General features: G+C 42.7%; 3 protein-coding genes across 3 annotated transcripts; 2 read left to right on the top strand and 1 right to left on the bottom strand.

Moving 5' to 3' along the window:
* Window positions 1-912: 912 nt before the first annotated feature.
* LOC129761545 (uncharacterized) lies at window positions 913-4,891 on the bottom strand. Its single transcript, XM_055759270.1, has 3 exons — window positions 3,146-4,891; window positions 1,981-2,889; window positions 913-1,926 (listed from the first exon to the last, which is right to left on the bottom strand). The coding sequence occupies exons 1-3, from the start codon at window positions 4,889-4,891 to the stop codon at window positions 913-915; spliced, it is 3,669 nt and encodes a 1,222-aa protein (XP_055615245.1).
* Window positions 4,892-11,883: 6,992 nt separating this feature from the next.
* Window positions 11,884-23,871, top strand: LOC129761544 (uncharacterized). The gene is made up of 3 exons (XM_055759269.1): window positions 11,884-12,033; window positions 19,983-21,813; window positions 22,031-23,871. Exons 1-3 carry the CDS (start codon window positions 11,884-11,886, stop codon window positions 23,869-23,871), a joined length of 3,822 nt encoding a protein of 1,273 aa, XP_055615244.1.
* Window positions 23,872-24,160: 289 nt separating this feature from the next.
* Window positions 24,161-26,062, top strand: LOC129761543 (uncharacterized). The gene is made up of 2 exons (XM_055759268.1): window positions 24,161-25,536; window positions 25,591-26,062. Exons 1-2 carry the CDS (start codon window positions 24,161-24,163, stop codon window positions 26,060-26,062), a joined length of 1,848 nt encoding a protein of 615 aa, XP_055615243.1.
* Window positions 26,063-26,847: the final 785 nt, after the last annotated feature.

Here is a 26,847-nt window from a genome sequence, read left to right as displayed (position 1 = left end):
GGAGGTTCAATCCAATGGTTTTTTTTTTCCTACATCACAATGTGTGTTCTTTTATCAAAGTAACTGTAGAAAAGTTACATATATATACATTTTATAAAGTTTTTTTTTGTTAGGTTATGTACATAACCTATACTTTCCGCACATAGTTGCTTTAAACCGAATTTTTTGTCCAATAAAGCTATACAAAATTTGATGAAATCGATGATAAGTGATAGCTAATAAACTGAGCTATCACTTGGTGCCAAAACCTTACCATATAGAAGCTTTCCAAAGCCATGAAAAATTATCAAAGTTGCTGTTCGATTTTTCGAACGCTTGGCCTAAAATGGGTTAATCTAAGTCCCTTCAGCGAAAGAAATTTCCATTTATTGTAGGTTGAGAACCTGACAACCCTGACAAGACATAACGAAGTTTGATCTGAATTCATTTTTACAAACATTTCGGGCCTGATTCTCGAATACACTTCGAATACACTTCACGGTGGAAACGGAATGAAACGTGTCCGCGATGACAACGGTACGGTGTCGACATCTGGATACGAGATTAGTTTCCCTCTAAACTTATCATTATAATATCAAATTATCTTCAGATAAAATTTTTGTATCATATTATTATATCACATGAAGAAAACAAAGCTTTCCACTCACATTGAATACCAGTTTGATACGAGGAAGTTAATTTTCATTTATGATTTTTTATTTCAAAAGTGCTCATTCTACCTGAAAACTCATTATTATCTTCGACACTTCACTAACTCGTAAAACGTAGTTCAATGGCGTGCCGTTTATTTCGTTTCCACCGTGAAGTGTATTCGAGAATCAGGCCCTTCATTTAATTCGGAACAAAAATATATTATCGCAGTGAATTCATCCCTAGAGTATACAATGTGCTAAACATGAGCCTTATTTCCCATCAGTGACTTTTCTTCGAACGCCTTCCGCTTTTCACTCGTCCTACCACGCATTCTATTCCGAATACAAGCACACTGAACCCAAGTCCCGCCGCCAGCAGTTTCAGACACCCCATCACTTGCAGCACGGTCATCGGCCGCGGTTCATCCGATCCGTGTTCCACCTTCAAGAACACCGGTTGGTAGAAAAACGACGCCCACTGGTCAATCAAACCGCCAGAGATCAACTGACGGAGAACCCGATCGAACGGACGCAGTACCGGTGCCGCACGCTGGGAGTATATCGTCAGTTTCGACGAGTACACCCGGTCACCGGAAACGCGCATTGGTTTGCCTTGTTTGACGAAGAACCGGTTGTAGAAGGCAGCCGACTCGATCGGCATCAGCATCACGTACCGCGTGGAGGGCAGCTGTAGTTCGTCAACATGGTGGGCGAAGAACTGCTGCAGGGTGGTCTCTCGGAGGTGCGGGATTATGTAAGGGAAGGCGTCGAAAACGTACGTGTAGTTGCGAGCCATTCGGATTTGGTAGTCCTGGGCGATGTAGTCCGTGACTAATCTCGGGGTGGATTTGTTAGGTTGTAGCTGAAGGAAGTTGAACAGTTCGCTGGTGTATGAGGAGCGGATCACTATGCCGTAGAGGAGCCACACTGCGAGGAGAGTGCGGGAGAAATTGCGCCCCGGTGAACGGGGAAGTGATCCGCCTAGGAAAATGTTTACGGTGTTCAGTAACGGAGTGGTTGTCGAGCGTCCAAAAACAAAGCGCTGTACTTTTGGGCTTCGTGTCTTGAGAGTCCAAATGACGATTGCCGCGATCAGCAGTATGGTTACTAGGCAAGACCATATGATGTACTTGAAAGGGAGTAGAAGCTGCTCTAGCGATGTGTACGGATAACCGGGGGGTACTACAGTGGTGATCAAAGAGGTGTAGTGGGTGAAAGTGTTTCCCATGTATCGATTCCTGTCCAAGGTCGTTGACCAGTATCCTATGGTGAAGTTCACAATGCGATCGCGAACCTGGAAGAGTATGAAACTTGAACTAGTTTTCGATTCGCGAAAATGATTTCTTACATATTTACTTGCACCTGTACTCATACCTCGCGTCGCAGTAATTCCCCAATCTGGAGGATCCACAACAACAATGTCCACAGTAAAGTTCAGCTGCTGGCTCAGAACTCTCGTAACAATTCCTTCCAATCCATCTGTAGACGCAACCTTTCCATCACTTCCGTATTGCAGCATCATAAACGGTGGAATGTCGAACGTTGCCGCTTTCAGGGGGCAACTATGAAAATTTTTCAGCTTGTCTGGGAAGAATGCATTCTTCGGACTTTCCGTCCATCGGTGCCCATCGAAAACTTTCCAGAGTCTGGGTCGGACCTGTTCGCAGTAGTCTTTGCCATATGGGAAGTACGTGTAGTAATATACCTTTTTCGGAACATCTGCATACATCATCAAAACGGCCACGTTCAGGATATAGTGGGACCACAGATCATTCATGATCATCTGAACCGTGTTGAAGCCTTTCTTCGCCGAATCGCTCACAATCACCAGGAAATACCCGGTGTAGTCGTAGGTACGAATTTTCATTCCCTCACTGATCCTTCGGAAGGCTTCGTAGTCATCCACAAGAAACACATTGTGCTTCCGGGATTGATTCAGGATGGCGCTCCGATAGGTTTCCAGCTGGACGGTGATTCGTGGTTCGGTATGGAGTACGATCTCGTTAACGATATCGCGATGAGTGTACACATTGTTGGGATCGCTAGCACGTCGACGGATAAAGATTTGGTTGCTTTCGACCGTGTAGAATCGTGATATTATGTCAGCTGTAGCCTCGCTCAGCGGGGAATGCTCGGTGAGCGGTGTGAGATGAGATAAATCTTGACTGGATGGATGGAGAGGTGCAAAAGTGAGTAGAAGCAGCGCCAACAACATATTGGAGAGCGGTCGAGTTGTTCCGTTGGTTTGAATGCGATTCTACAAAATGGAAATTGTGACTGTGTTTTATTGTGACGGAAGAAAGGTGTCATTCGGAGCAGATTGAATACTGTCACGCGAGAATGTGGTTATGTTAATATTATTGGGCTAATGTATCAATGGTCATTAAAATGAGTGCATGCAAAGCGTTAGATATAAGAGGAATCTAAATTCGACTGAACATCTTTCTAAGCCACGGAACTTCGCTGGACATGACTTCTATCAGAAAGAGAACAACGCACCCTAGCGCCATTACTGCATAAATCTCATATGCACCCAAAATATGACTGTTGCTTAGCCGATCCGGTACTTTGTTGATGATTTCCTTCTGGAAAAAGTTATAATCTCCGTATCGATTGATCCACACCGTGAACAACCCGGCGGCTTGAAACCGCATAATTTCGTAATCGAATCGATCTGTCAATATCGACCTTTTCGGGTAGTAGATTGCCATTGTATACGAGGCTACCATCTCTCGGGTGATTGCGATGGACTGTCCTGTCCAGCGGTACAATTTGTTGTGGCGAGCAGCGAAATCTGTCGAACAGAAGAGCACATCTCTGACGCTCGGATTTTCCAGCATCCATTTGATATGCACCGCCATGATATTCGTTTTCGAAGGTAGCTCACGAACACGTGGCATGATTTCCGGGAAACTATCGAACATCTGCAGCAAAGGAGTGATCGTATATAAATTTGCACCCGAACTCCTAAATTCTTCCAGTGTACTCATCGGAGGGTAGCTATGACTATTCTGCAGGCACAGAAATAGAGAACCCAAATATACGGTTCGAATCCAATAGCCGAAGAGCGACCATGAGACGAAAAGAAAGCGTGAGAAATTCCGTCCCGGAGTTGGAGAAATTTCACAGCCGATCATAATCCGAAACAGATTTAGATATGGCGTCCGAACGCCCCGCCCGTAGACAAATTCCCGAACCGGGATTGGATTGAACTCGAGCACCGTGATAACCACCACTGCCACACCGGTATAGGCCCCAATCGTGGCCCAACTGTTGGCCGCAAGTGGTCGAAAAAGCTTCTCGAAGGCGGAAAACTCTCGCCCGGGTGGAACCACTAGCACCAGCTTGGCCACATGATGTGATACTCCGGGCTTGAGAAAAGCATTCTTCCCCGCCGTGATGCCCATAGCACTGATCCCAAACTCTACCTCTTCGTCGTAAATCAGTCGAACGAGACCGGTGCTGTTCTCACCATCTTCACTTCCCCACAGTGTCTCGTTAGCTGGTTCAATGATGCTGATCGTGAAGTCCAACTTCTCCGCCAACAACTTCAGCAAATCTCCTTCTATCCCACGGAGTTCGTCCGGGTCGTCATCTTCAAATATTATAAAGGGAGCGATCGGGAAGCTGCCAACCTTCAGTGGACAACCCTTGAAGCTGTTCGTTTTGCTCGGAAACAAATGCAGATGGGAGTTCGTTTCATTCGATCGGAAGCTTCGCAGCAGCAGCGGCTTAACGGATCCACAAAACGGCTTCGTGTACGGAAAATACGTCCAAACCTCCGCCCGACTTCCATTGTTCCAAATCAAATCCACATCGGCACTGCGACTGTTCCAGAGATCGCTGAAGATCTGTCGTGCCATCTTGTCGTTGAACTGCGTCCCGCTGTACACCAGTAAGCATCGACCCGTGATTGGATCATCCTGGATGCCGACGTTTTGCAGTATCCTCCTGAAGGAGAAGTACCCGTCGAAGAATAGAACGTAGTTGACGTGCTTCGATTCACTGAACTGATCGAGTCTTATCACTAAACGACCACTGATAGTGCTCAGCACGTCGCTGACTAGCCCAAGCAGCGATGCTGCTTCAGAAGCGTAACTGATCAATGTTGGTGAGAAAGGGGTTTGAAAGTTCGACAGTAGAATCGAGGCCACAGTCGAAACGAAGAATGGGTCCGTCGATGACGGGTCGGTGATGTTGATAGACCCGGCGGATGCTATACCCAGCGAAAGGTACGTTATAAGTGTAATCAAATTCATGATAACTAATGGTGGATGCGTACCCTACGCAATGAGCTTTTATAGCGAAGAAATTCTGTGGAACGTTTTTGTTGGCCATTTTTATACCATAATCCTAAAATATTACTAAGTCTTTTGTCCCAATCAAACAAATTGAATTCTTATAAGACTGCACTTATTAGTTGATAATTGCGGTAATCGATACGTCATCATACCGAAATTCAATAACATGATGTTCTTCTGATGATACCTTCCATTTTCAATCATATTATTCTCTACCAGAAAAAAGTCCAAATACAGAAAACACAATCTAGCAGTGGTTCCGATATGTTGACTCAACGTTCGTGTTTAACTTGTATTATAAAACGAGGAAATAAAGCTGATGTGTGCATCAATTTACAACTTTCTTATCACTGGAAAGCCATCTAAAAAGCAGTAATTTAAAGCCGGTGGTCATCACGGGACTGGGACGTGCTGCTTTGTAACAATGTTTAGCATGTTTAGTAGAGCTGTCAATTACCAAGCCAAGGCTGAAGAAAATGAAACTGAATTTAGTTGACACTGATTGGAGCAAATCAGTTGTGTAAAACCAATGCAGTAGCGTGGAAATTATAATGTTTCGACGGAATGGTTTGGAAGCGAACTGCGTGAGAGTACATTTGTTCATCTGCATTTTACACTTGGTTCAAGTTAGGGAACCAGTCCAGCAAAGTAAAGCTTGAAACATTCAGAATTCGGAAACGCTGTTCATTCTATAGTTGCGGTCGTAGTAAGCGTATCTGAAATCTTTTGACAGCAAATTATTTGGAAAAAAAAATCACGTTGATCGGTTTTGTTTTGAAACAGTTATGCAGGATGAAAGCCGGAAGAAATTTGATTTTGGACACCCACATAAAAAATCCGGCCAGATATTAAAATCGGGAGGTCGCTGAAAGTCTATCGTGTATGATGTGCTGAAAGGTTCCCGAGAGCGTACAACTGTTATTCGGATGGATCAGAGGACGCGTCGTAGTGAAATATGCGATCGGAAGTTGAGGTTGAAAGTATGGAAAATAACTGAGGCAATCTCGGTTCTCTTTGACTACGAGACATTTGATTTGGCAAGGAATTTGCAGCTGTGGACAGAAAATCAAAGCTATCGACATAAACGAGACAATGGGCCCGAAAATGTGTAGGGACGATTGCCTGCAGAAACGTCTCCTTCCTTTTATTGAGGATCACAAAGGTTCGATGATGTTTTTTTTTCAGATTTGGCAAGCTAGAACTACAGGCGAGAGGAGCCGTGACAATCGGGTCGATTGTATTCAAAAAGACTTCAGTCTTCCTAATTGGCCTCAACCTCAATTCAAAATCGGAAAATATTGGACAATTGTCAAGCGGAAATTGAAGAATGGCGCCAAAGTGACTCGACTTGTAGAAATGAGGAGATCGTGGAATATAATGGCCGCTGAGTTGACCAACAAAGAGTTGAAACTTCCATGGGGAGTATTCAAAGAAAAGTACAAAAATTCATGAAAACTGTAACGGATTTTTTTTAATTTTGTATCTGAAAAGAACAATATGCATTTTGATATAAAAACATTTTTTGTATCTTCAACCAACCCCGAGATAAAACTGGTTTTGTGATTCGGGATTCTAAATGTTCCAAGCTTCAATTGTGAACCACTTGATGGGCACCTTTCCATTCGGCAATTTTCAAACATTTTTTTCAAAAAAACATAAAACGACGAAATAATTAAGACATTAGGTCGTATGAATATATGAAATTATAGGAGGTTGTGTTCAAGACACGATCGCATTGTTGACGTAGAACCACGCTGAAGTTTAATTCAAGTCGCTTGTTTATAACTGCGGATATTATTTTATGATGCTACGAAAATTTTGAAATAACCATTCTACCAGTTTGGTCGCCCTGAAATGTTTTTTTTGTTGTAGAATCATTTGACGATAATTGTTTGATTGATTCATCCTTGTGCTCGCAGAACAGTACATGCTCGAGATAAGTGTAGCTGTCATCCTTAGTGGAGAAAGTGTTGCTACTGGCAAGCGAAACCAAATCACATACAAAATTCCAGGACGACATTTACTTTCTTGGTGACTAAATGAACGACATAGACTCTATCTACACTTATTATAACTTATTGTATAACTTGGTATTCCCCAAATAGTTTTTTGGTGCACAACCTTAACACCTGCTTCACCATAGCGTTAACACCTGCAATGCGTTGATGCAATGTCAAAGGTACCAACGAAGCCTTTATGATGACAGAAAACAAATAATGTTAACTGCTTGGAAAAAAGACTGAATATTTGCCTCAGCAGAGATTTATTACTAATACTCTAGCGTAAATAATTCTCTCCCGCTATCTCCCCTCCTTGTTTATATTTATCATTACAAATGGGGTTTCAGCGTAGCGAAGATGCACTATTTTTACGTACAGGTTATGAAGCACGCACGTACGCACACAAATATCCATATATCGATGGTTTGAAGAAAATAAATATACACACACTTATCTCTGTTTTGCGCTTTTCTCAACAGAAGCCCTTTCTGTTAATATTGCCAGTCTAGATTAGCTTAGCCGTCATCCTTTGTGGACAGAGTTTTCCTACCGTCATGCGACACCAAATCATTGACAAAATTCCAGAACATTTATTTTCTTAGTGAGCTGACGATAGCCTAGTTTGATGATTCCCCGCACAAAGTGTAGCTCAAAACATTAATGCAATCTGTTTCAGTTTGATGCAATGACTGCAATACCAGATATATCAGCGAGTGAGTAATTTGATCGCGTCCACAGCTCAGTCCGAAACGAATACATGTGATGGCGCAAAACAAGGAAGAACAAGCGATGTTCATTGTTTCGTATCTAGAACGATACTGAAAGTTTGCCTTTCCTTCCTTTCCTTGTTGAATTAAAGGGGCTTCAAACTTCTTCAGTTCATTCATCTCTAGCCTTCAAAAAGGCCCTTGGAAAACTCTACTATTTCCTCATATTACTCCTCCAAGTTGCAGCAAGTTGCTCGTTATTGACAGCTCTGTTCAGGAAAGCACACAAATGGATAGAACAAATGTATGAGGAAAAGGGAGTGCTTCCAATTTTCATCAATTTAAACCATTTACAGACTATGGGATTGTTATGTATAGCATATCAAACAAATCTTAGGGAATTTCCGATTCGATTGGTATGTAAATCGCCAGAATCCGTTCACGGCAAAAATAGGTATTAACGTTAACTTTATTTCATAAAAACGTGACCTGTTTTCTGATTTGGCACCCTTAACGAAAGACGTAGTTGTACGTCAAAAAGTATTTACTTATTCTGCCCGTTTCCAAGTAAAATAAACTTTCCTAGTATTTACTTGAATCCGTTTGAATAAAAGTTTACTTTACTAATTTCATTTTAACGCATGTTCGAATTCGAACATAGTTTTTACTTTGTCAAACATCTGTCAACTGATTGTTTAGGCTTCGTTTCAAAACGTTTTTTTTGACAAAGCGTGTATTTGCGATGACACAAGAATAGTGTCGACGTCTGGTGGCGACTTTCAATTAGGGACCATAGTTTGGGTCCCTATCTCGTTAGTGTAATACCTATCAGATTAGAAGACACGGAGCCAATTTTCAAATGTTAAAATTTGAATGAAAATTTTCACATCATGTTATTTAATCACTTAAAAACACTTTTTTCCGTCTTTTATTTAACCCTTTATCTATACATTTCAACATTATTACTGAAACTTTTTATTATAATATAAAGTTGTCTTCAAAAACAATTTTCGTACAAGATTTTTTCACCACCTGCAAACAAAAGTGTTTTTCATTTAAACGGTATGCTAATTTGGTACGGAAAGGTTATTTTTCATTCATAATTTAAATTTTCAAAACGTATTCCTTCCGCCTGAAAATAAATCAAATTTTTTACGCTCTCCTAAACTAGTAAACGAAGCTCAATGCCATCAATGCGGATTGTTAACTTGTTTAACTTCAAGCGCAAGATAGCAGCATTAAACATAAATCGGATATGACATCGAAACGAATGAAAGTGTTTTCAGATCCAAAGAATGTTCATGAGCATACTTGATAATTACGAAGTAAAAACTTGATGAATGTGTTTTATTCATACGAAATCAGCTAAACATCCATTTTCGAAAAGTAAACACTTAGTTATTACTTTTATTCATACCAAACGTAGTAAAAACTTAATCTCACTGCTCGACTGCTCGAATGAAGTGAAAAAGAATGAAAATGAATGAAGCAAAAAAGCGAAAATATTTGTTTACACTGCGAGGCGACGCCGCGAAAATGTCCTGCTGGCAGGATCGGACTCTAAAAAATCTCAACAATCTCGTTGTATGCCGTGCAAAGAAGAAACCTAGAAAATGGAGCTGGAATGTTGTGACGTGTTGTGACTGTCAGACGACAGTCGTCCACACTTGTGGGCAGGGCTCGGCATAGTCATAGTCAACTGAGGATAGTCGGCTATATCCATAGTCAGTCGGTAAATGACTTTTGGCTCTTCACGCAGTTTCTCCGCCAAAACGACTGAACAGTCAGTCGGGCGTTTAGTCGCTATCTACCTCTACCGACTCGACTATATCATTCCATTCTTCCCAGTCAAATTGTCCTCATTGCATTTTGAAGGGACTTCCCCAAAACGAATTTGTTCCTCTCTCTCCCATGCACGTTTGCATGCATCGATGTTTGAGTTCACCGTGGTTTGACAAACGCTACAGGTGAGCTAGATTTCTTTGTAGCGTACACGAAAACTACTCACACGTATAAAATAGGGTGCAGTGTGTGTGCGCTATTTTGCACGCCTAATACTAAGTAATAAAGGGCGAACACGAAATTATTGCGACACATTCAACAGAGCATAACTTTTTTACCATTGAGTAAAAATCAACCAAATTTTGAACACTTTCTCATTTATGTGTATTGTCTACATGCTGTCAAAATCGAAGTCGTGTTTTTCGATTCAACGAAAATGGAGGTGAACCAACGCGAGTCGAGAGAACAAATTCTTTCCAAACACCTGGAATTTCCTGACCTGTCGCACCGGCAGTTGGGAAAAATGTTGAACATTCACCATTCAACCGTCTCCAGAGTGTTGAAGCGGTTCCAGGAGCGGTTGACGTTGGACCACGGCAAAGGAGCTGGAAGAAACCCGGAACCGAAGAACAAAAAGACGGAGGGAAAAATGAAGCGGATGATTAAAGCAAATCCCAACGTCTCAAGCCGTGATTTGACTAAAAAGATCGGCATGTCGCAGAGCTACGTCCAGAATGCAAAGAAGAGAGCTGGACTACATACATACAAGGTACAGAACTTCCCAAACCGCGATGAGCGGCAACAATCGACGGCTAAAACTCGGGCACGGAAGCTCTACGAGAAGATGCTGACAAAATATGGCTGCTGTGTGATGGACGACGAAACGTATATAAAAGCCGATTTTAAGCAAATTCCGGGGTTGGAGTTTTTCACCGGCAAGAGCAAGTTCGATGTGGACGACAAATTTAAGAAAAAGAAAATGTCGAAGTTCGCCTCCAAATATCTCGTTTGGCAGGCCATCTGCTCTTGCGGACTGAGGAGTGAGCCTTTCGTGACAAAGGGCACAGTAAATGGCGAGATTTGGCATCATACCACTATTATAAAAGTGTCCTGGAGTGGTATGAGGCCAATTATGTCCATTTTGTTTCAAAGGACATGAATCCGCCAAACTGTCCGGAGCTTCGCTCGGTGGAGCAGCACTGGGCAATAATGAAGCGGGAACTTCGGAAGAGCAAGAAGACAGTCAAAGATGAGAAGGACATGAAAATGGAAAAAAAACTGAGAAACGGGTACCGGATGACACTGTAAAGACTTTGATGGAGGGCATCAAGCGAAAATGCGTTCAATTTTACACTTAAGGCTCCATCGATTAACTTTTCTTTTGATTTTTGAAGTAAATATATGTATAAAACTACCCTAAAATTTTGGTTTGATTCTAAACATTATAAGAAAATTGGCATGACATTTTCGGTTTCGCAATAATTTCGTGTTCGCCCTTTATTAATAATGCGAGGACCTTCATAGCATACTTGATAAATGTCTAAGTTCGTTGGTTTGAGTTCACGATGGGTAAAAAAAACCGTCCATTGATGGGGTAACTACTTTTTTGCATCAGGAATCAAGTTTTCGTTCCTCTTTATATGGACGTGCGTACGCGGGTACAAAATTTGTAATCAGGGGGAAATGGAAATGTGGATTGAAGTCAGTTGAATGAAGAGGCAGATTTGTATTCATTAGTCGAATCAGTTAAAATAACCACTGACTGGACTAGTTCACCAGTCATCCTCGCTAGTCAGCGCTAGTCAATTCATTTTATAGTCAAGTCATTTTTTGTTGGCGGCGACTGCCGAAGCAGTTCTAGTCGAAGCGAAGCTACTGGGAGTAGAGTCGGTCTTCATTTTTCACCTTCGAAGATTTCGGGCCCTGCTTGTGGGTATCACTAGACGGATCATGTGCACACACGAAATGAACAAAATGATCCGCGCGTATTTCATCAGAACTGCATCGGAAACGGACATGAACGATCGCCCTCGAATACTCACAATGTTGGAGGAAGTGTATCCAGAGTTCGTCAGTATGCTCTCCCAAACGGAAACCGACGAAATCAAGCAGCGCGCGCAGAGAGACCTGAGCTTCGGGAATAACAGAGCAAGAGATGTGCCGAGATGAAGTTCCGTGTGGCTGAAAATTTCATTCGCAAGTGGAGTTCACGAATCATTAGCACCAGTGGAGGCCACAAGACAAGAGGCCTCTAAACCAGAAGATCTGGCCTTTCATAACGATGAGGCGATGAGGCACAGTTTTGTGACACAGATTCTTTGTCGCGCTTCGGGATCCCGAAATCACAGAATTCCCGCAGGCTGATAAGTGTAGTAACGATCATGAATGAGCACGTTCCTCCGCTGCAACTACGTGACCACGTAACCTTCCTTCAAATTTGTACAAAATACTAAGCAATATCATGACCGTCAAAGTTTTGGCTCACTTCGAACGCTACAACATCTTCGCGGAAGAGCAGAAAGGATGCAAGAAAAATAAGCATGGCTGCAAAGACCAGACCATCATCGAAGCATCCATAGTCGGACAAGCGAACCAGCGGAACTTCAGCAAGGTCTATATGGGCTAAAGGAATGTTATGAATTCATAACTCACTTGTTTCTCGTTCGGGTATTGGAGCTCTACAAAATTGATCCCGCCGTCGTGAGGAATCCTGTAGCATGCGATGAGGCAGTGGATCGTGGCCACGATCGTGACCCATTATCTCTTTTTCCCAAAAATTTTTCTTCCCATTTCACGCTCAGGGAAATGCAATTACTCCATCCCACAAACTCATATCCAACCGCACGTCATGAAGTATTAGGCTGATGTCACATTAGGCGGATTCGCCGCCGCGGATATCGCGACGGTTTTTTTCTCGATATAAATTCGCTTTCAAAACCGCCCCGCTCTGTGTGACATGGCTCATTCACAATACACTGTAGATCCTCCGCTGTGGTTTTACTCGCGGAATCCGCGGCGGCGAATCCGCCTAATGTGACATCAACCTTAGACTAGACACAGCTCTCCCGCGCGTATTTTAGAATGATGAGCCGCAGCGGGAGCTTGATGTGAAACACTTTCAGCGGCTTTCCACGGCTTCACTATCTGCCATTATTATATTTTTATAGACAGATCTTCTTCTTCTTCAATGGCACTAACGTTCCTAGAGGAACTTCGCCGTCTCAACGTAGTATTACTTGCGTCATTTTTATTAGTACTTAGTTAAGATTTCTATGCCAAATAACACGCCTTGAATGCATTCTGAGTGGCAAGCTCTAGAATACGCGTGATCACAGTGCAAGTCGGAGGAAATTTCTTTGACGAAAAATTCCCCCGACCAGAACGGGAATCGAACCCGAACACCCGGCATGTTAGTTATGACGCTAACCACTCGGCCACGGGTGCACATAGACAGATGCAAGACGATTTTACGATACAAGGTGCAACTGTTTGGACAGTGAACGGATTAGAGGGACGGTATATAAAGACAGAATGGTGGAAAACGGAAGAGGGGATGTTTGTCTGAGCGAGAGGGAGAGAAAGTTCTGACATATTGCATTTCTCGATAGGTATTCTACGAAAATCTAATTTAATATTTGATCCAAAATCGAGTATACATCAACAAAACAAACCTTCTTACAAGCGTTCTCGTTTATCCATTCCGTCCAGCGTAAATCAGTTCAGCTATAATCGTTCGTTCGCAAACGGTTCGCCCACAAACATTTTGTTCTCAAACAGTTCTTTCCCATAAAGTTCACTCGCAAATAGTTCGTTCACAAACAGTTCACTCTCAATCAGTTCGCTCTCAAACAGTTCACTCGCAAACCGTTCTTTCGGAATCAGTTCGTGGGGAGAACTACCGTTCTTTGAAAAAGAACGACCGTTCGTTCACTCTTTTTGATTTTTTTTTTATCCGAAATACATATTTTTATTGAGGCTCATTTGGCACTTTTTTTTATGAACTAGTTCTTTCGTACCGTTCGTGAACGATTTGCCCATCTCTAGTTCTAATGCTTACGTCGCGCTTGCCCAGGCAAGGCGTAAACCTAATAGGGCTCTTGCTACAAATACATGCACAGCATCTATTGGGCAAACATTATTTGTTTACATTCGTAGTTTATATGCAGCGGAAGCAGATTCATTATCATTCGACGTTCTTGTAAATGATTTAAATATAGTTGCGATCTTTCTATTAGCGCGAAATATTTCATAGAACGAACATGAACTTTGTGAAACAGTTAGGCAAGCTATTTACCGAACAAGAGCTTTAGTGTGACGCATATTGCTTAACTTACGAGCACCTATTTCGCGATGTTCAATGAGCGACTTTCCCACTAGATTTGAATCGGAAAAAAGACGGGTGGGTAATGTCGGGGACATAACCGGAGTGACGTAGGACTATACAAAGGGGACAGCTTTTGTTAAATATATATTTTAAATATATTGTTTTATTTTCTTCACCTACGTGAATACCTACCTATCTACCTGAAAAATGGATTAGTTTACTGTTTACTCTTTATGAATATGTTGATGGTTCTGAAAAGAACCTTTGGTGTTGTGTTTTTGTTATCACTCGATATTCCCATCTTGTTCGGCTAAACCTTCCTGTTTAGCGATTTGTTGTCACTCGCCACAGCTTTCACAGTTGGAAAATTTCTTCCCATCCAGCTTGTGACATATTTTACAGTAAATTACATTCAATGGCACGTCGCATTACCACCACTCAGTGCCGGATTGGAGGTAATTTTAACCTGTAATTGAACATTTGCGATGACAGTGGTACAGTGTCGACTTTCAATGTGGGGTCATAATTTGGATCTCTATGTTTACAAAAATGTCCAACTAAATAAGTCGCATTACATGTCCGTCCAATTAGCTAAATGTCGAACTAATTGTAGATTACTGTACTTTAAATCTGGAAACAATTTAAGAATTGGTGAAAATTTAATAATCAGGCAAGTCCCCAGCTATCAATAAGCTCAGAACAACTGCCAAATTCACAATTTTCAATTTGTGTTTTATTATTATTTTGAATAATGTTTTAGAAAGCATTGAACTTTATTTCCTAAACTCTTTTTTGGAAGGTTTAATGGCCCTGAAAAGCGCCTTGTTTTATGGAATGGTTCCAATTTAGAAAACTTAGTACTCGTGGTTTTGAAAAAAACCATTTCGAACGCCCTCGATGCCGCCTTGTTCTGGATTTGCCGCCAAAGCAGTTTGTATAAAGAACAAACTTTTTTCTTCTGCTACCTGATGCCGTTTTGCGATTGCGTTTGCCACTCGCCATTCGCTGCAACTGCCTGTTGTCTTGATGTCCGCCGAACCGAATGTGTTCTGTTCCGAATGCAGGTTTTCTTATCGTCGCGAGCAGCTTTGCCAGCTAACTCGATCACTCCGGCGGCCGAAACTATATAACGCCGGCTAGGTGGACTGGTACACTGGTACTAACGCGCTCGACCTAGCAACCTTTTCCGGTGCAATTGGCGGATACACCTACGGGAAATTGCAGACCACCACGGTTCGAGCGGGATTTTGCCTTTCCCTTCTCTTTTCCTCCTTTGTTGAGTACACGATGCCGATGCCGTACAACCACACGGGTTTACGGTTTGAAAGAAAATAAGATATTTTTTTGGGGTCCGCGTGTTTTATACTCTAGCGGTACACACTCACAGGATAGAGACAAATCGGCAGACTCAGCCAAAGGGGCGAGTCCAACGAGACGAACGAATGAGCGTTAAAAGGGAGCGATGGCAAAAAAATACATTCATTACGATTTGTTCGCTCGTTGGATTCACATACAGGCTAAAAAAGGTCCTTTTCAGGATCACAAAAAGTCTAAAGAGTTTATTGTTTTGTTATCACTCGATATCCCCATCTTGTTCGGCTAAACCTTTCTGTTTAGCGATTGCATTTGCCACTCGCCACAGCTTTCACAGTTGGAAAATTTCTTCCTATCCAGCTTGTGACATATTTTACAGTAAATTACATTCAATGGCACGTCGCATTACCACCACTCAGTGCCGGATTGGAGTTAATTTTAACCTGTAATTGAACATTTGCGATGACAGTGGTACAGTGTCGACTTTCAATGTGGGGTCATAATTTGGATCTCTATGTTTACAAAAATGTCCAACTAAATAAGTCGCATTACATGTCCGTCCAATTAGCTAAATGTCGAACTAATTGTAGATTACTGTACTTTAAATCTGGAAACAATTTAAGAATTGGTGAAAATTTAATAATCAGGCAAGTCCCCAGCTATCAATAAGCTCAGAACAACTGCCAAATTCACATACTTATCAAATCCTGGCAAACAAATTATGAAAACATCAATTTGTGTTTTATTATTATTTTGGATAATGTTTTAGAAAGCATTGAGCTTTATTTCCTAAACTCTTTTTTGGAAGGTTTAATGGCCCTGAAAAGCGCCTTGTTTTATGGAATGGTTCCAATTTAGAAAACTTAGTACTCGTGGTTTTGAAAAAAACCATTTCGAACGCCCTCGAAGCCGGCTTGTTCTGGATTTGCCACCAAAGCAGTTTGTATAAAGAACAAACTTTTTTCTTCTGCTACCTGATGCCGTTTTGCGATTGTGTTTGCCACTCGCCACTCCCTGCAACTGCCTGTTGTCTTGATGTCCGCCGAACCGAATGTGTTCTGTTCCGAATGCAGGTTTTCTTATCGTCGCAAGCAGCTTTGCCAGCTAACTCGATCACTTCGGCGGCCGAAGCTATATAACGCCGGCTAGGTGGACTGGTACACTGGTACTAACGCGCTCGACCTAGCTACCCTTGCGGGGAACTCCAGATCAACACGAGCGGGAACTCCAGATCAAGGTTCGAGCGGGATTTTGCCTTTCCCTTCACTTTTCCTCCTTTGCCATATCCAACCATGGCTGCTTGTGTTGGTTTGTTGTTGTGAGGTGATGCGAAACGATGTGGTGTACGGTTCGGATGAGAATGATCGTTACGGCAGCGGAGAGGGGATTTTTAAGCTGACTGGCTGGCTCGAGAATTACGCATGTGTGAGACTGCGACCAATGTTTCGTTCATTTTTTTCTTTTTCCTTTCCAATCGTGCTTCATTCTATTTCGCTGCTGCTCTGGTTGCCCGTATTGGTCGGTACGATTTGAGGAGCACAAAATGGACCAATCAAAAATGAACACATAGTGCAATTGGACAATGCTTGATATTTCACAATTATTCAATTATTTATCTCAAGAAAAATGAAATGTTATTCGTTATGATAGATGCGTAGATATATTTCCTATCAATTGATGCAAAAACCTTTGCGATCTATTGAGAAATGCTCGAGTTATAAGCGTTCCAAATCTTGCATTTTTTCCTACTTGTTCAGTGCCTAGATTTCCATTTCACCCCCTATATCTTCCGGTTAGACGTAGTCCTACGTCAAAATAACAGTAAAGGATTATCAGCATGTTCGGACCTAGATTCAAGACACAGAGGCTCGAGCTCTCGTTCGAATGCTTCCTTGTATTTTCCATGAATTAGTGGAATTGATGGATTTTCTTCGTTTCCGATCAATTTTAGTATAACCATATTTCACTTCAGAAACGCAGAGCATTCAGATACCCGGAAATCATATCTGAGGGCTGGTTGATCTTTCTGGCTGAATATGTTCTTATTTTCAACGTAATCATCTGCTTTTTTGGCGGAACTAACCACCGATTAAGGATATCTGCACACGAATATTCATTATAGTTTACTTCTTCACGAGGCCAGCATTTCAGGACAAAAAGCACAAAGTCTAAATGAGAGCACACTTCACCTAATCCGGCTATACAATCGCAATGTACAATTTGCATTGTTCCTGTGAAACTTTTCGAATAATCAATCTGCTTCCATTGATATGGATCATACCCAGAAATTAATATTTTTCTCCGTGACGCTTAAAGTGAATATTTCGATGTAAAGAGACATATATTCGCATGTTATTAATATAGTGTAGCGCGTAATTCCTATAACTATTTCGCTAAAATAATTATTTGAAGAAAGCTCAATATTGTCGATTCATACAAATCCTATGCAGCGATCTCTTTTGCCTGCCCAACAGATCACTAATACATATGCACCGCTGCAAGCGCCCTATACCATTCTTCTATTCTTTTCCCCTTCCTTTCCATTTCTAATTTTATTCAATTCTGTTTTGTGCGATGTTCCGTCCGTATACTTAGTCCAACTACTATAAGACCAGGTGATGATCTTGCTACTCTGTGTCATTGTAAACAAACAATGATTCGATTTATATTCTAGTGTATTGGTATTGGTGACTACCATATACTGCATAATTTTCATATATTGCTGATGATATCCGGTTGCTGTTATGTGTCTCAGATCCTGACTATAAACCGGCGCATAAATTGTGTATGTTTTTCCGGACCTCTCTTGCAGAGCTCCGCTGCAAGATCATCCCTACCAGCTACTTCGTGTTTTTTTAGCTGATTAATTATCTCCCTTACTTCACTCATCATAGGAGGTGGTACGTTGTCGTTGTTTGATGTACTGGACTCCTCTTCAACACCGTCTTGGTATCCTATCTGTGCGCAGTTCAGGTGTTCATCGAAGTGCTTCCTGATATCTAAGAAATGCTGACCATCGATCAAAACGAGGTCGATTGTGGCCCTTGGCCTCCCAAGCCCGTCAAAACTTAGACAATGTATGCACCGGTTGTTAGTTAGGATTTGAAATACAGAAAGGCTATCGAAGTAATGGAAGGAAGAAGTTACCTGCCAAATCTATAAAAAACTTGATGCACTTGCAAGCCGATTTTTTTTCGCCGAGCTATCGCTAATGATATGCAGTATAGTGGGAAGTTATCGTACCGGACTGATGCACGGACGCTTGACGACGGACAAGATTGTTACCCTGGCGCAGATCTTCCAGAAGTGTCGAATGTTTCAACCAGTGTTTGCCAAATGATCCACTCATTGAAAAAATCGCTTTCGTTCGTTCAAATATGATCTTTCAGGAAACATTTCCCCCAGCGGTATTCTATTATTGTTATGTGCTGCAAATCACGACACAAAAGAGAACGAGACAACTCTGCATCGGCTCGCACCTCATTGCACACCAGCATGCAAGCAAAGCTATCATATACGCTTTCAGTGCAGAAAGCTTATTTTCTTCTTTGCCTCTAACATATGCATACCGACCTCTCCATGCATCATGAAACAGCAGGATCATACGGACAACGGAAAGCGAAAGATTCATATTCAGCTAATGTAGCAGATCCTGATTTTTAAGTCTCAGAGAGTGCAAACTATATGATTATTTAGCTCGATAGAGGCTAAGGGAAGGGTAGTCAGATTATATTTTCCATTTTTAACGCCGCTATCCCTTGAAATGTGTATATTCATATAGACCGCATAGTTTTACTAGCAACACCGCTCCAGTGAGAAGCAAAAACTCTCGCGTTTTATCTCTTTTCCCATTCGCTGCTCTCCGCAATTGGTGACGTAATGATGACGTAATTTTTCTTGTATCATTTATTGCTTTACACTTGTCTGTGCAGTGGGTTTCGCTATAGTAAAATGAGACGATATATGCGGTTCAAACTTGTATGCAGGCTTCGAAAATAGTGTGCCATGTTTGATACAACTCGAATATGCAAACAACAGTCTTCGTTCCTCTCTTAGTTTAATCACTAAATGTTACAGAAGTGATTGCTGACATTCATACAAGTATCTGAATGATCCTCTCATATTTGGTTATATGTTCGTGAGAGTTTACTTGCATGACACATTGTGTATCATTTGATTTTGATCGAAATCCAAACACTGGTTTCAACCCCCTACACATCACATCTTCATCGATTTCAAAGCAGCATATGACACCATTGACCGATGACAGCTATGGAGAATGATAGAAGAGCACGGTTTTCCTCGAAGGCCAACAAGACTGATTTGGACCACGATGAACGTTGTGCGGTCTAGTGTGCGGATCTCAGGCGATCTGCCGGAATTGTTTGAAACTTACAAGGGGCTTCGACAAAGCAACGGACTGCTTTTTCACTCGACATTGGCAGGTGTTGTGCGGAGAGCGGTCTTCACGTGTCTTTTTTCATTACCGCAAAACACTGACATTTTTTTTATTGGAATCAATTTGAAAAACAGTATATTGAACTGATTTAATTCAATTTAATAATAATAGAATTTCCTTCATGTAATCATCAACACGATAACTCGTTTAGCTTGAACCGTTGTAGGGAAAAGAGGTGGCAAAAAAAAAAGAAAAATGTTCATTCAAAATAGTGCGATTTACCGTATCAATAACCAAATGTTCGGAATGGATATTCGAAGTTATCAGTAGGATCCAAAATCATCATTAATTAGCACATGACTTGCTTTTAGTCTCTTTGTTTCATTTTGTCTCTCTTTTAAAATGCCTTTCAAGCTATCGGAAATGCTGTAAAAGACAATATCGGTCATTATTGATTCATTGAGCCAGTCATTACCAATTATAAATCGATTTAGGTACCTATAAATACGTACGCGTATATCAGGCGAGGAAATCATCGCCAGAGATTCTCGAGATGTCACTCATTTTAGTCACACTGCTGTTAGGATGCACCTTCAAGTCTATACAAGCCAACGACAAAGTGGATTCAACTTCTGGATTGATTGCAATTATCTTGGATAGATACTACATTCAGAGGCAGGTGCCTCTCCTTATACACATCGAGGGAGATCCTTCACAGGCGGAGTTCATCCATCGGATAAGCACCAAAATAAATTCTCCTAGAGTGCTCCAATTGAGTCAAAGTGTCTCTGAATACAAATCTTGGTTCTATGCTGTATTGTTCTTGGAAAATTATAGCAGTTTTCAAAGCGCCTGTCGAAGATTGGATTCGGATGATTTCGATCTCTTTGGATATTACACGCTCGTCTTCATCCAGGCTAACCAAACAGAAATTTGGTCAATGTTCAACATATTGTGGGACCTGAAAATTACCAGAGCAGTCATCATAGCCATCAACGATGGTGAACCCCGGTTGTACAATTACTCCCCATATGCCAGAAACAAATGCGGAACGCCCAGCGTGCAGCAAGTCGAACTCACTGTAGCTACGGAGTTATTCAAACACCGACTAACCGATCTCCACAACTGTCCGCTCCGTCTAGGTACATTCGAGACGTCACCTTTCATACGCTTCCTACCCTCATCGGAAGACGTTACCTCGGTGAGTGGTTTCGAGGGGGATCTCATCACCGCCATTTCCACCAAATTACGGTTCAGTTTGCGAATTGTCACTCCTCCCGATGGGCTCCAGTGGGGAGTTCCCAACCGTAACGAGAGTACTGGCTTGATGCGAGTTCTGTACGAAGGAGCGGCACACTTCGGCATTGGTTGTCTTGGTTTGATCGCCGAGCGAAATGAAATTCTTCAACCCGGAAGGCCACATTACACGTCCCGGGTCGTGTTCGCAGTACCCGATGGGCGGCCATACAATTCGTTTGAGAAACTGTTCAAACCTTTTGGATTTTTACTGTGGATAGGTCTCGTCGCTACAATAGGTCTAGCTGGTGTTACCATTTTGTGTTTGAAATTTTTCTCCGAGGGCGTTCGACGTTTCGTCTATGGAAGAAACAATAATGCGGCCTTCCTCAATGTTTTGAGTGTGTTGTATAACGGTGGTGTCGGCAAGAGTCCGACGCGAAACTTCGCGAGAACTTTATTGATACTTTGGATAAGCTATTGCCTTGTGCTGCGCACTGCGTACCAGGGAGCTTTGTTCAGACATCTTCAGGCCAACAAGAAACACAAACATTTGGAAACGATGGATGAAATACAACGGTCGGATGATTTGCATTTTTACATGTTGAAGATTTCGGAGAGATTCTTCCAAAACAACAGTCGGGTATTGGGCCGCGTTCGGACCATCAAACCCGGAAATGAAAGCTTGAATGGCGCGCTGGATGCCCTAGCATCGAAAAAGCTACCAGGTGGGGTCGTTTTGGTCTCCAGAGATCACATTGCGTTTCACAATAAACATCGACTGCACATCGGATTCATTCGTAGTACTCGAGATTATCTGGCGTCCCTTCCGATTGTGATTTACTACCCAAAACGGTCGTTTCTGGTCCAGGAGTTTAACCGGGTGATAGGAAGCCTCGAAACGGCCGGATTGATCAGTTACTGGGTGAGACAGTACGGAAACTATGATTTTTTTCCAAAGGATACAGCGCAAGTACGTCCGACACCACTGAACATCGGGCAGCTCATGGGATGTTTCGAGACGTGCGCCGTGATGTGGACGATTGCTTGTGGGGTGTTCGTGCTGGAACTGTTGTCCGGAAAGGTTGTATTTCTGCGGGAGATGTTAGATTTCATGAGTGACAAGAGATACTGAGCAGGATGTAGTCTTCAAGAAGGAATGAGTAATAAATGCAATTCTAAACATGAGGGTGGCGTTTTATTTGTGCGTTAAAATTCTCTGTCCGCTATCAGATTTAATGTTATGGCAGGGATTAATGGCCCCATTTATCGTTCGAGCGAGCTAAATGAACATTCACCATTTCGCTAACGGATAAGATGGGTATTTCATGGTAGGTTCGGGACAGTTATTCGACATGATTGCTCTAACGATTCTCACTGCTATTACGCTGAGCCATACGCTTATCCAGTTGCCGTCAGATCCATCCGGCGACCTATTAATTGAAGCGACTGTGAAAGTATTGGAGGAGAGTTTTTCAAGGGATGTTGATACTGTATACTTCTGTTCATTTTTGACATACAAACGTAGCGACGCAGTTGGGAGCATCATAATACGGACCGCTGGCTTGCTACCCGTAATCATAAAAGCTGCAGATGTAACGTTGGATCACAGACCAAAGCAGCGACACAGTGTTATTCTGCTCGACTCCTGGCGGTCCTTGATGATGTTTGAAGATCATATCTCACGAAACCGGTTCGACTGCACGGGTTATTTCTTAATACTGCTATCATCAAATCTTGGCTGCTACGAACTAATGTCAACTGTACTCAAGATAGCTGCGAACTATCTGATGTACAATATTAACATACTGTACCGTTACGAGGAAGTCGTGAAAATGTATACATACTTCCCGTACGGATCGAAAGGAGGTGCTGTTAAGGGCATTGTCTGTTGGAATAGATTTGAAGCGACCGGCTTCACCACTCGAAGACAACACTTTCCACGTAAACTCGAAAACTTTCACGGTTCGGCGCTTCGGGTAGCTCTCTTCAATGTGATACCATTCGTGGAACTGGTTTACGACAACCAACAGAGAGTGATCGATTTCATGGGTATCGAAGGATCCTTGCTGCAAACAATCTTGCATTTGCTGAACTTCACGGTTGTTCCTGTGGAGTTACCGGCATCTGTTCGGTGGGGTAATTTATATCCAAACGGAAGTGCTACTGGAGCGATGCAACTGCTACTCAATGGTTCGGTCGACCTCACGGTGGGATTCTTCGGTAACAATCCCTTGCGCCAACAGTACATGACTGGAACGTTCAGCTACTACCAAACGGCACTTACTCTGATAATATCCCCCGGTGATGAGTACGGAAGCCTCGAGAAGCTGACGCTTCCATTTCAGTTCTCTCTGTGGATATGTATCGCTTCGGTCATCGTGATCGGAGCATTAGTTATCATAGCGTTGAAAACACTGCCTCGCTTCGTGCAAAGTTTTGTGTTTGGCCAAGGAAACAACACTCCGCTTATGAACTTCATCCAGTCCACGATGGGTAACCAGGTGAATCCATCTCCGAGGCGCAACTTTGCCCGGTTCCTTCTGTTGATCTGGGTTCTTTCCACGTTTATCCTACGAACTGCGTACCAGCAGATCATGTTTTATAACTATCATCACATCAAAACACATCAAGCCCCACATGACTACGACGAGTTCAATGCGAACCACTACCACATCTACGCCGTACCATCCGAACTGTATCTATTCGAGCGTTTACAGAGCCAAGGCCGCGTCACGATCGTTTCAGCCGAAAAGAACGCCGACATGCTACAGGCGATCCGGTACGGGCGTGTAAAGGGCGCTCGAGTCAGCTATCCAGAGTACGTTCACCACCTGAACGAGCAGGCACTCATCGAGGGAAGGCCTATCTATCATCAGTTCGATGAACGCCTGTACAGCTATTCGCTCAGCTTTTTCTTCCGAAAAGACTCACCCCTAGTGGACTCTTTCGATCGGACGATTTACCCACTGGTAACACATGGATTCGTCCAGCACTGGAAGCGGGAAAAGTACGATCGCAAGCTGGCAACACTGATTCGAGACGATCAGAGGCGGGTGCGTATGGAACCACTGACAGTGCGGATGCTGACGGGCGCTTTTGGTTTGTACCTCGTCGGAATGGTTTGCGCCGGGCTGGTTTTTGTGGGTGAAATGTGTGTAAACATTCGTCATTAGATTTATGTGGATTACTCTTACTCCTCCTCAAAAAAGTGTTACTTAAAACGTTACGTGCAGATCCATTTAACTACGATAGATTTAATTGATGGTTTAAATGACCCCTGAATGGAGCAAAAATAGAAAGTATTTCCCCATCTAGCAATTAAAATCCCAGCACGCAAGAATCGAATTACTATTTGCTTTGTTCCGATCCATTAGTCCCGAGCACCATGTTCATCACACTGATTTTATCGGAACCTGGAAACGCCTTATAAGGAAGACCAACCCACCAACCGCATTGGTAACAATGCTGGCGCAATACCTTGCAATAAGTGCGCTTTTCTGGCCCGCACTATCGACGGCGATAGTCGCGGATAACGGGCAGAATTCTGCGGCGCTGGTCGAGGCCAGTGTCATGATACTGCTGAAGGCCTTCCAGGATCCATTTGCATCGTCATTGCTTTCCCAGGCGGCTACCTCACTGGAAGCCGATCAATTGCAGGCGGATTTGATGAACGATGTTCTTGTTCGGTTGGGTGGATTGATTGTGGTGAGATTCAATGCGGCTTCCCGCGAGATGTTACGGAGGCCCTGGGTTCACAATGTGTTGTTCGTGGATAGCTATGAAGCGTTTCGTCGGTTGCATCGCGATCTAAGGGTAGAGAAATATGATTTTTCTGGACGTTACCTGGTGGTGTACAGTGGGGAAGTGAACGAAACGGTCGTGAAGAAGATTTTCGACGATTTGTGGACGCTGGAAATCATCAATGTCGTACTGGTTGGGGACGGAGTTGATGGCGTCAAACTGTGGACATATGTACCTTATTCGACGGCAAGCTGTCGTTCGGTGAACTTGGTCCGGATGCCGAACGTTGAGGATGTAGTGCAATTCTATCCGGATAAAACATCAAATTTCCACGGATGCGAGTTCAGGGTGGGATCATTTGAAACTAGACCCTATACAATCATGGACCGCTCAAGTGGTGCGAGGATTAAAATGAGTGGTTTTGAGGGAGATCTACTGGATGTTTTGAAGGAAAGACTAAACTTCGACGCTACAATCTATGAACCTCCAAATGGGGAACAGTGGGGTTATGCGTTAAAGCAGAACAGCACAGGCATGATGCGTATGATCCAAGAAGAAGAGGTTGATTTCGGGATTTCTTGTCTCGGGATCTCTGTGGCGAGAAACGAGATATTGAAGCCGGGAATCGCTCACTACACGACGGCTTTGGTTCTAGCGATTCCCAAAGGACGCCCCTTAACTGCATTCGAAAAACTATTCCGGCCATTCACCGCAATCATCTGGTGGATGATCACCACAATGGTTGTTGGAGCAGTGATCGTAATTTCGATGATCGAGTGCAAGCCTGTTTCGGTTCGGGATTTCGTTTACGGAAGAGGTATTCGAACACCCTATCTAAACCTGATTCAAGTATTTCTAGGGGTCGGAATGCATGTTCTTCCAACACGGAACTTTTCCAGGACACTTCTATTCCTGTGGATTTATTTCTGTTTGGTGTTGAGGACACTGTACCAAGGATCTATGTTTAAATATTTGCAACAGAACGCCAACCTTCCACCGTCACGAACCCTGGCAGAAATAGATCAAACTGATGCATACTTTTACGTGGTCGAAAGCGCCGAACGTTATTATGAATCGTTTCCGCATCGCTACCGAAGGTACCTTCCTAGCAACAAAGAACTACTCGCGCTTTAAACAAACTGTATTTACAGAGTGCGACATCTTCCCCAGGAGAAGGACAACATCATACACCGATTGGAGTGGATGATCAACCACCCGGAAAGTCCCGACGTCGTACAGGGAGGATTGGATCACATAGCTCACCACAACCATCTGTATCGGAAGAAAGGTGGCGCCGTCGATATTTGTACCGAATTTATCTCTACCTACACGATCACAATCTACTACCCGAAGAAATCCATGTTGACACGAGAATTCGACGAGCAAATTCTGAAAATTCAAGCGTCCGGGCTGATGTTCTTGTGGATAAATCGATACGGGGACTATAACTTCTTCGGGGCCCAAGATGAGAAGTCCTCTCCCAGGCAGTTGAGTAACGAGCATCTTCTCGTGGGTTATGAGATATGTGCAGTCATGCTGACTTTTAGTGGAATTGTCTTTGCATTGGAGAATGTTTCTAGGAGATTCGTTAGGCTGCGGAACTTGTTCGAGTATCTGAAATGAATTAGTGGAATTTCATGTTGGTATGAGAAGGACGCTTAATGTTTCCGAAATCCCGCAAATCTGAAAGTTGGACAGGTAGACCAACTAAACTCAATGGTCCAGCCTCACGATGTCTTTGTTGTCTTTATTTAACATACCTTACGATATCTTTATCGCCCTTATTGAACTTTATTGAACTTGAGTCTTCGGTTGTATGTTCTTTTGAACGGTTTACTTATTCATCTGCTTCCTTATGTCGAAATACATCAGAGCAGATGTATAAATGCGGTGCCCGTATGGTGTCCAGTGGTTAGCTTCACATACCTACATTCTTCAAGCCGGCAGCTCTTTGGTTGGGGAGAGGAATACTGAGATATTAACAAGACCTGGGAGGAATAAAAAATACCGAAAGAGTTGATGGAGGAAGTCGTCACCTACAAGAAGAATAACAAGATGGAATGCGGCAACAATCGTGGTTTATTTCTATATTCTATTCTGACGCCTATCAGCGATAACCAGGAGGTTAGTGGACTTGTACAAGCCGGTGTTAAGGGTCGATGCCAGTGTTGCCACCCGTACAGATTTATCTGGAAAGGTACATATTTCTTCGTTATTTTTGGTACAGATTCAGTACGGTACAGTGTAGAGATTTTCGTCAAAAAGTACAGATAGGTACAGATTTTTCCGCGTGTGAAATTTCTTACATTTGAGCAAAGCAACATTAAGGTACATGACGACTTTTACGCCGCAGTATCGCTTGGTGCTGCTGCTCATAAAAGTATTTACAATCCAACAATTGATCAGTT

The sequence above is a fragment of the Toxorhynchites rutilus genome, chromosome 1, assembly GCF_029784135.1.
Source record: "Toxorhynchites rutilus septentrionalis strain SRP chromosome 1, ASM2978413v1, whole genome shotgun sequence".
NCBI lineage: Eukaryota > Metazoa > Arthropoda > Insecta > Diptera > Culicidae > Toxorhynchites > Toxorhynchites rutilus.
The sequence above is the reverse complement of the archived record's forward strand: the minus strand, read 5'-3'. Positions and strand labels throughout refer to the sequence as shown.

Coding starts and splice junctions, on each gene's coding strand:
- LOC129761545 (XM_055759270.1), bottom strand. CDS start 4,891: ATGAATTTGATTACACTTATAACGTACCTTTCGCTGGGTATAGCATCC. Junction 2,890..3,145: donor GTGCATATGAGATTTATGCA/GTAATGGCGCTA, acceptor TCCATTTTGTAG/AATCGCATTCAAACCAACGG. Junction 1,927..1,980: donor GTACAGGTGCAAGTAAATAT/GTAAGAAATCAT, acceptor ATACTCTTCCAG/GTTCGCGATCGCATTGTGAA.
- LOC129761544 (XM_055759269.1), top strand. CDS start 11,884: ATGACCGTCAAAGTTTTGGCTCACTTCGAACGCTACAACATCTTCGCG. Junction 12,034..19,982: donor ACCAGCGGAACTTCAGCAAG/GTCTATATGGGC, acceptor CGCGTATATCAG/GCGAGGAAATCATCGCCAGA. Junction 21,814..22,030: donor GGAGATGTTAGATTTCATGA/GTGACAAGAGAT, acceptor ATTTCATGGTAG/GTTCGGGACAGTTATTCGAC.
- LOC129761543 (XM_055759268.1), top strand. CDS start 24,161: ATGCTGGCGCAATACCTTGCAATAAGTGCGCTTTTCTGGCCCGCACTA. Junction 25,537..25,590: donor TTTCCGCATCGCTACCGAAG/GTACCTTCCTAG, acceptor CTGTATTTACAG/AGTGCGACATCTTCCCCAGG.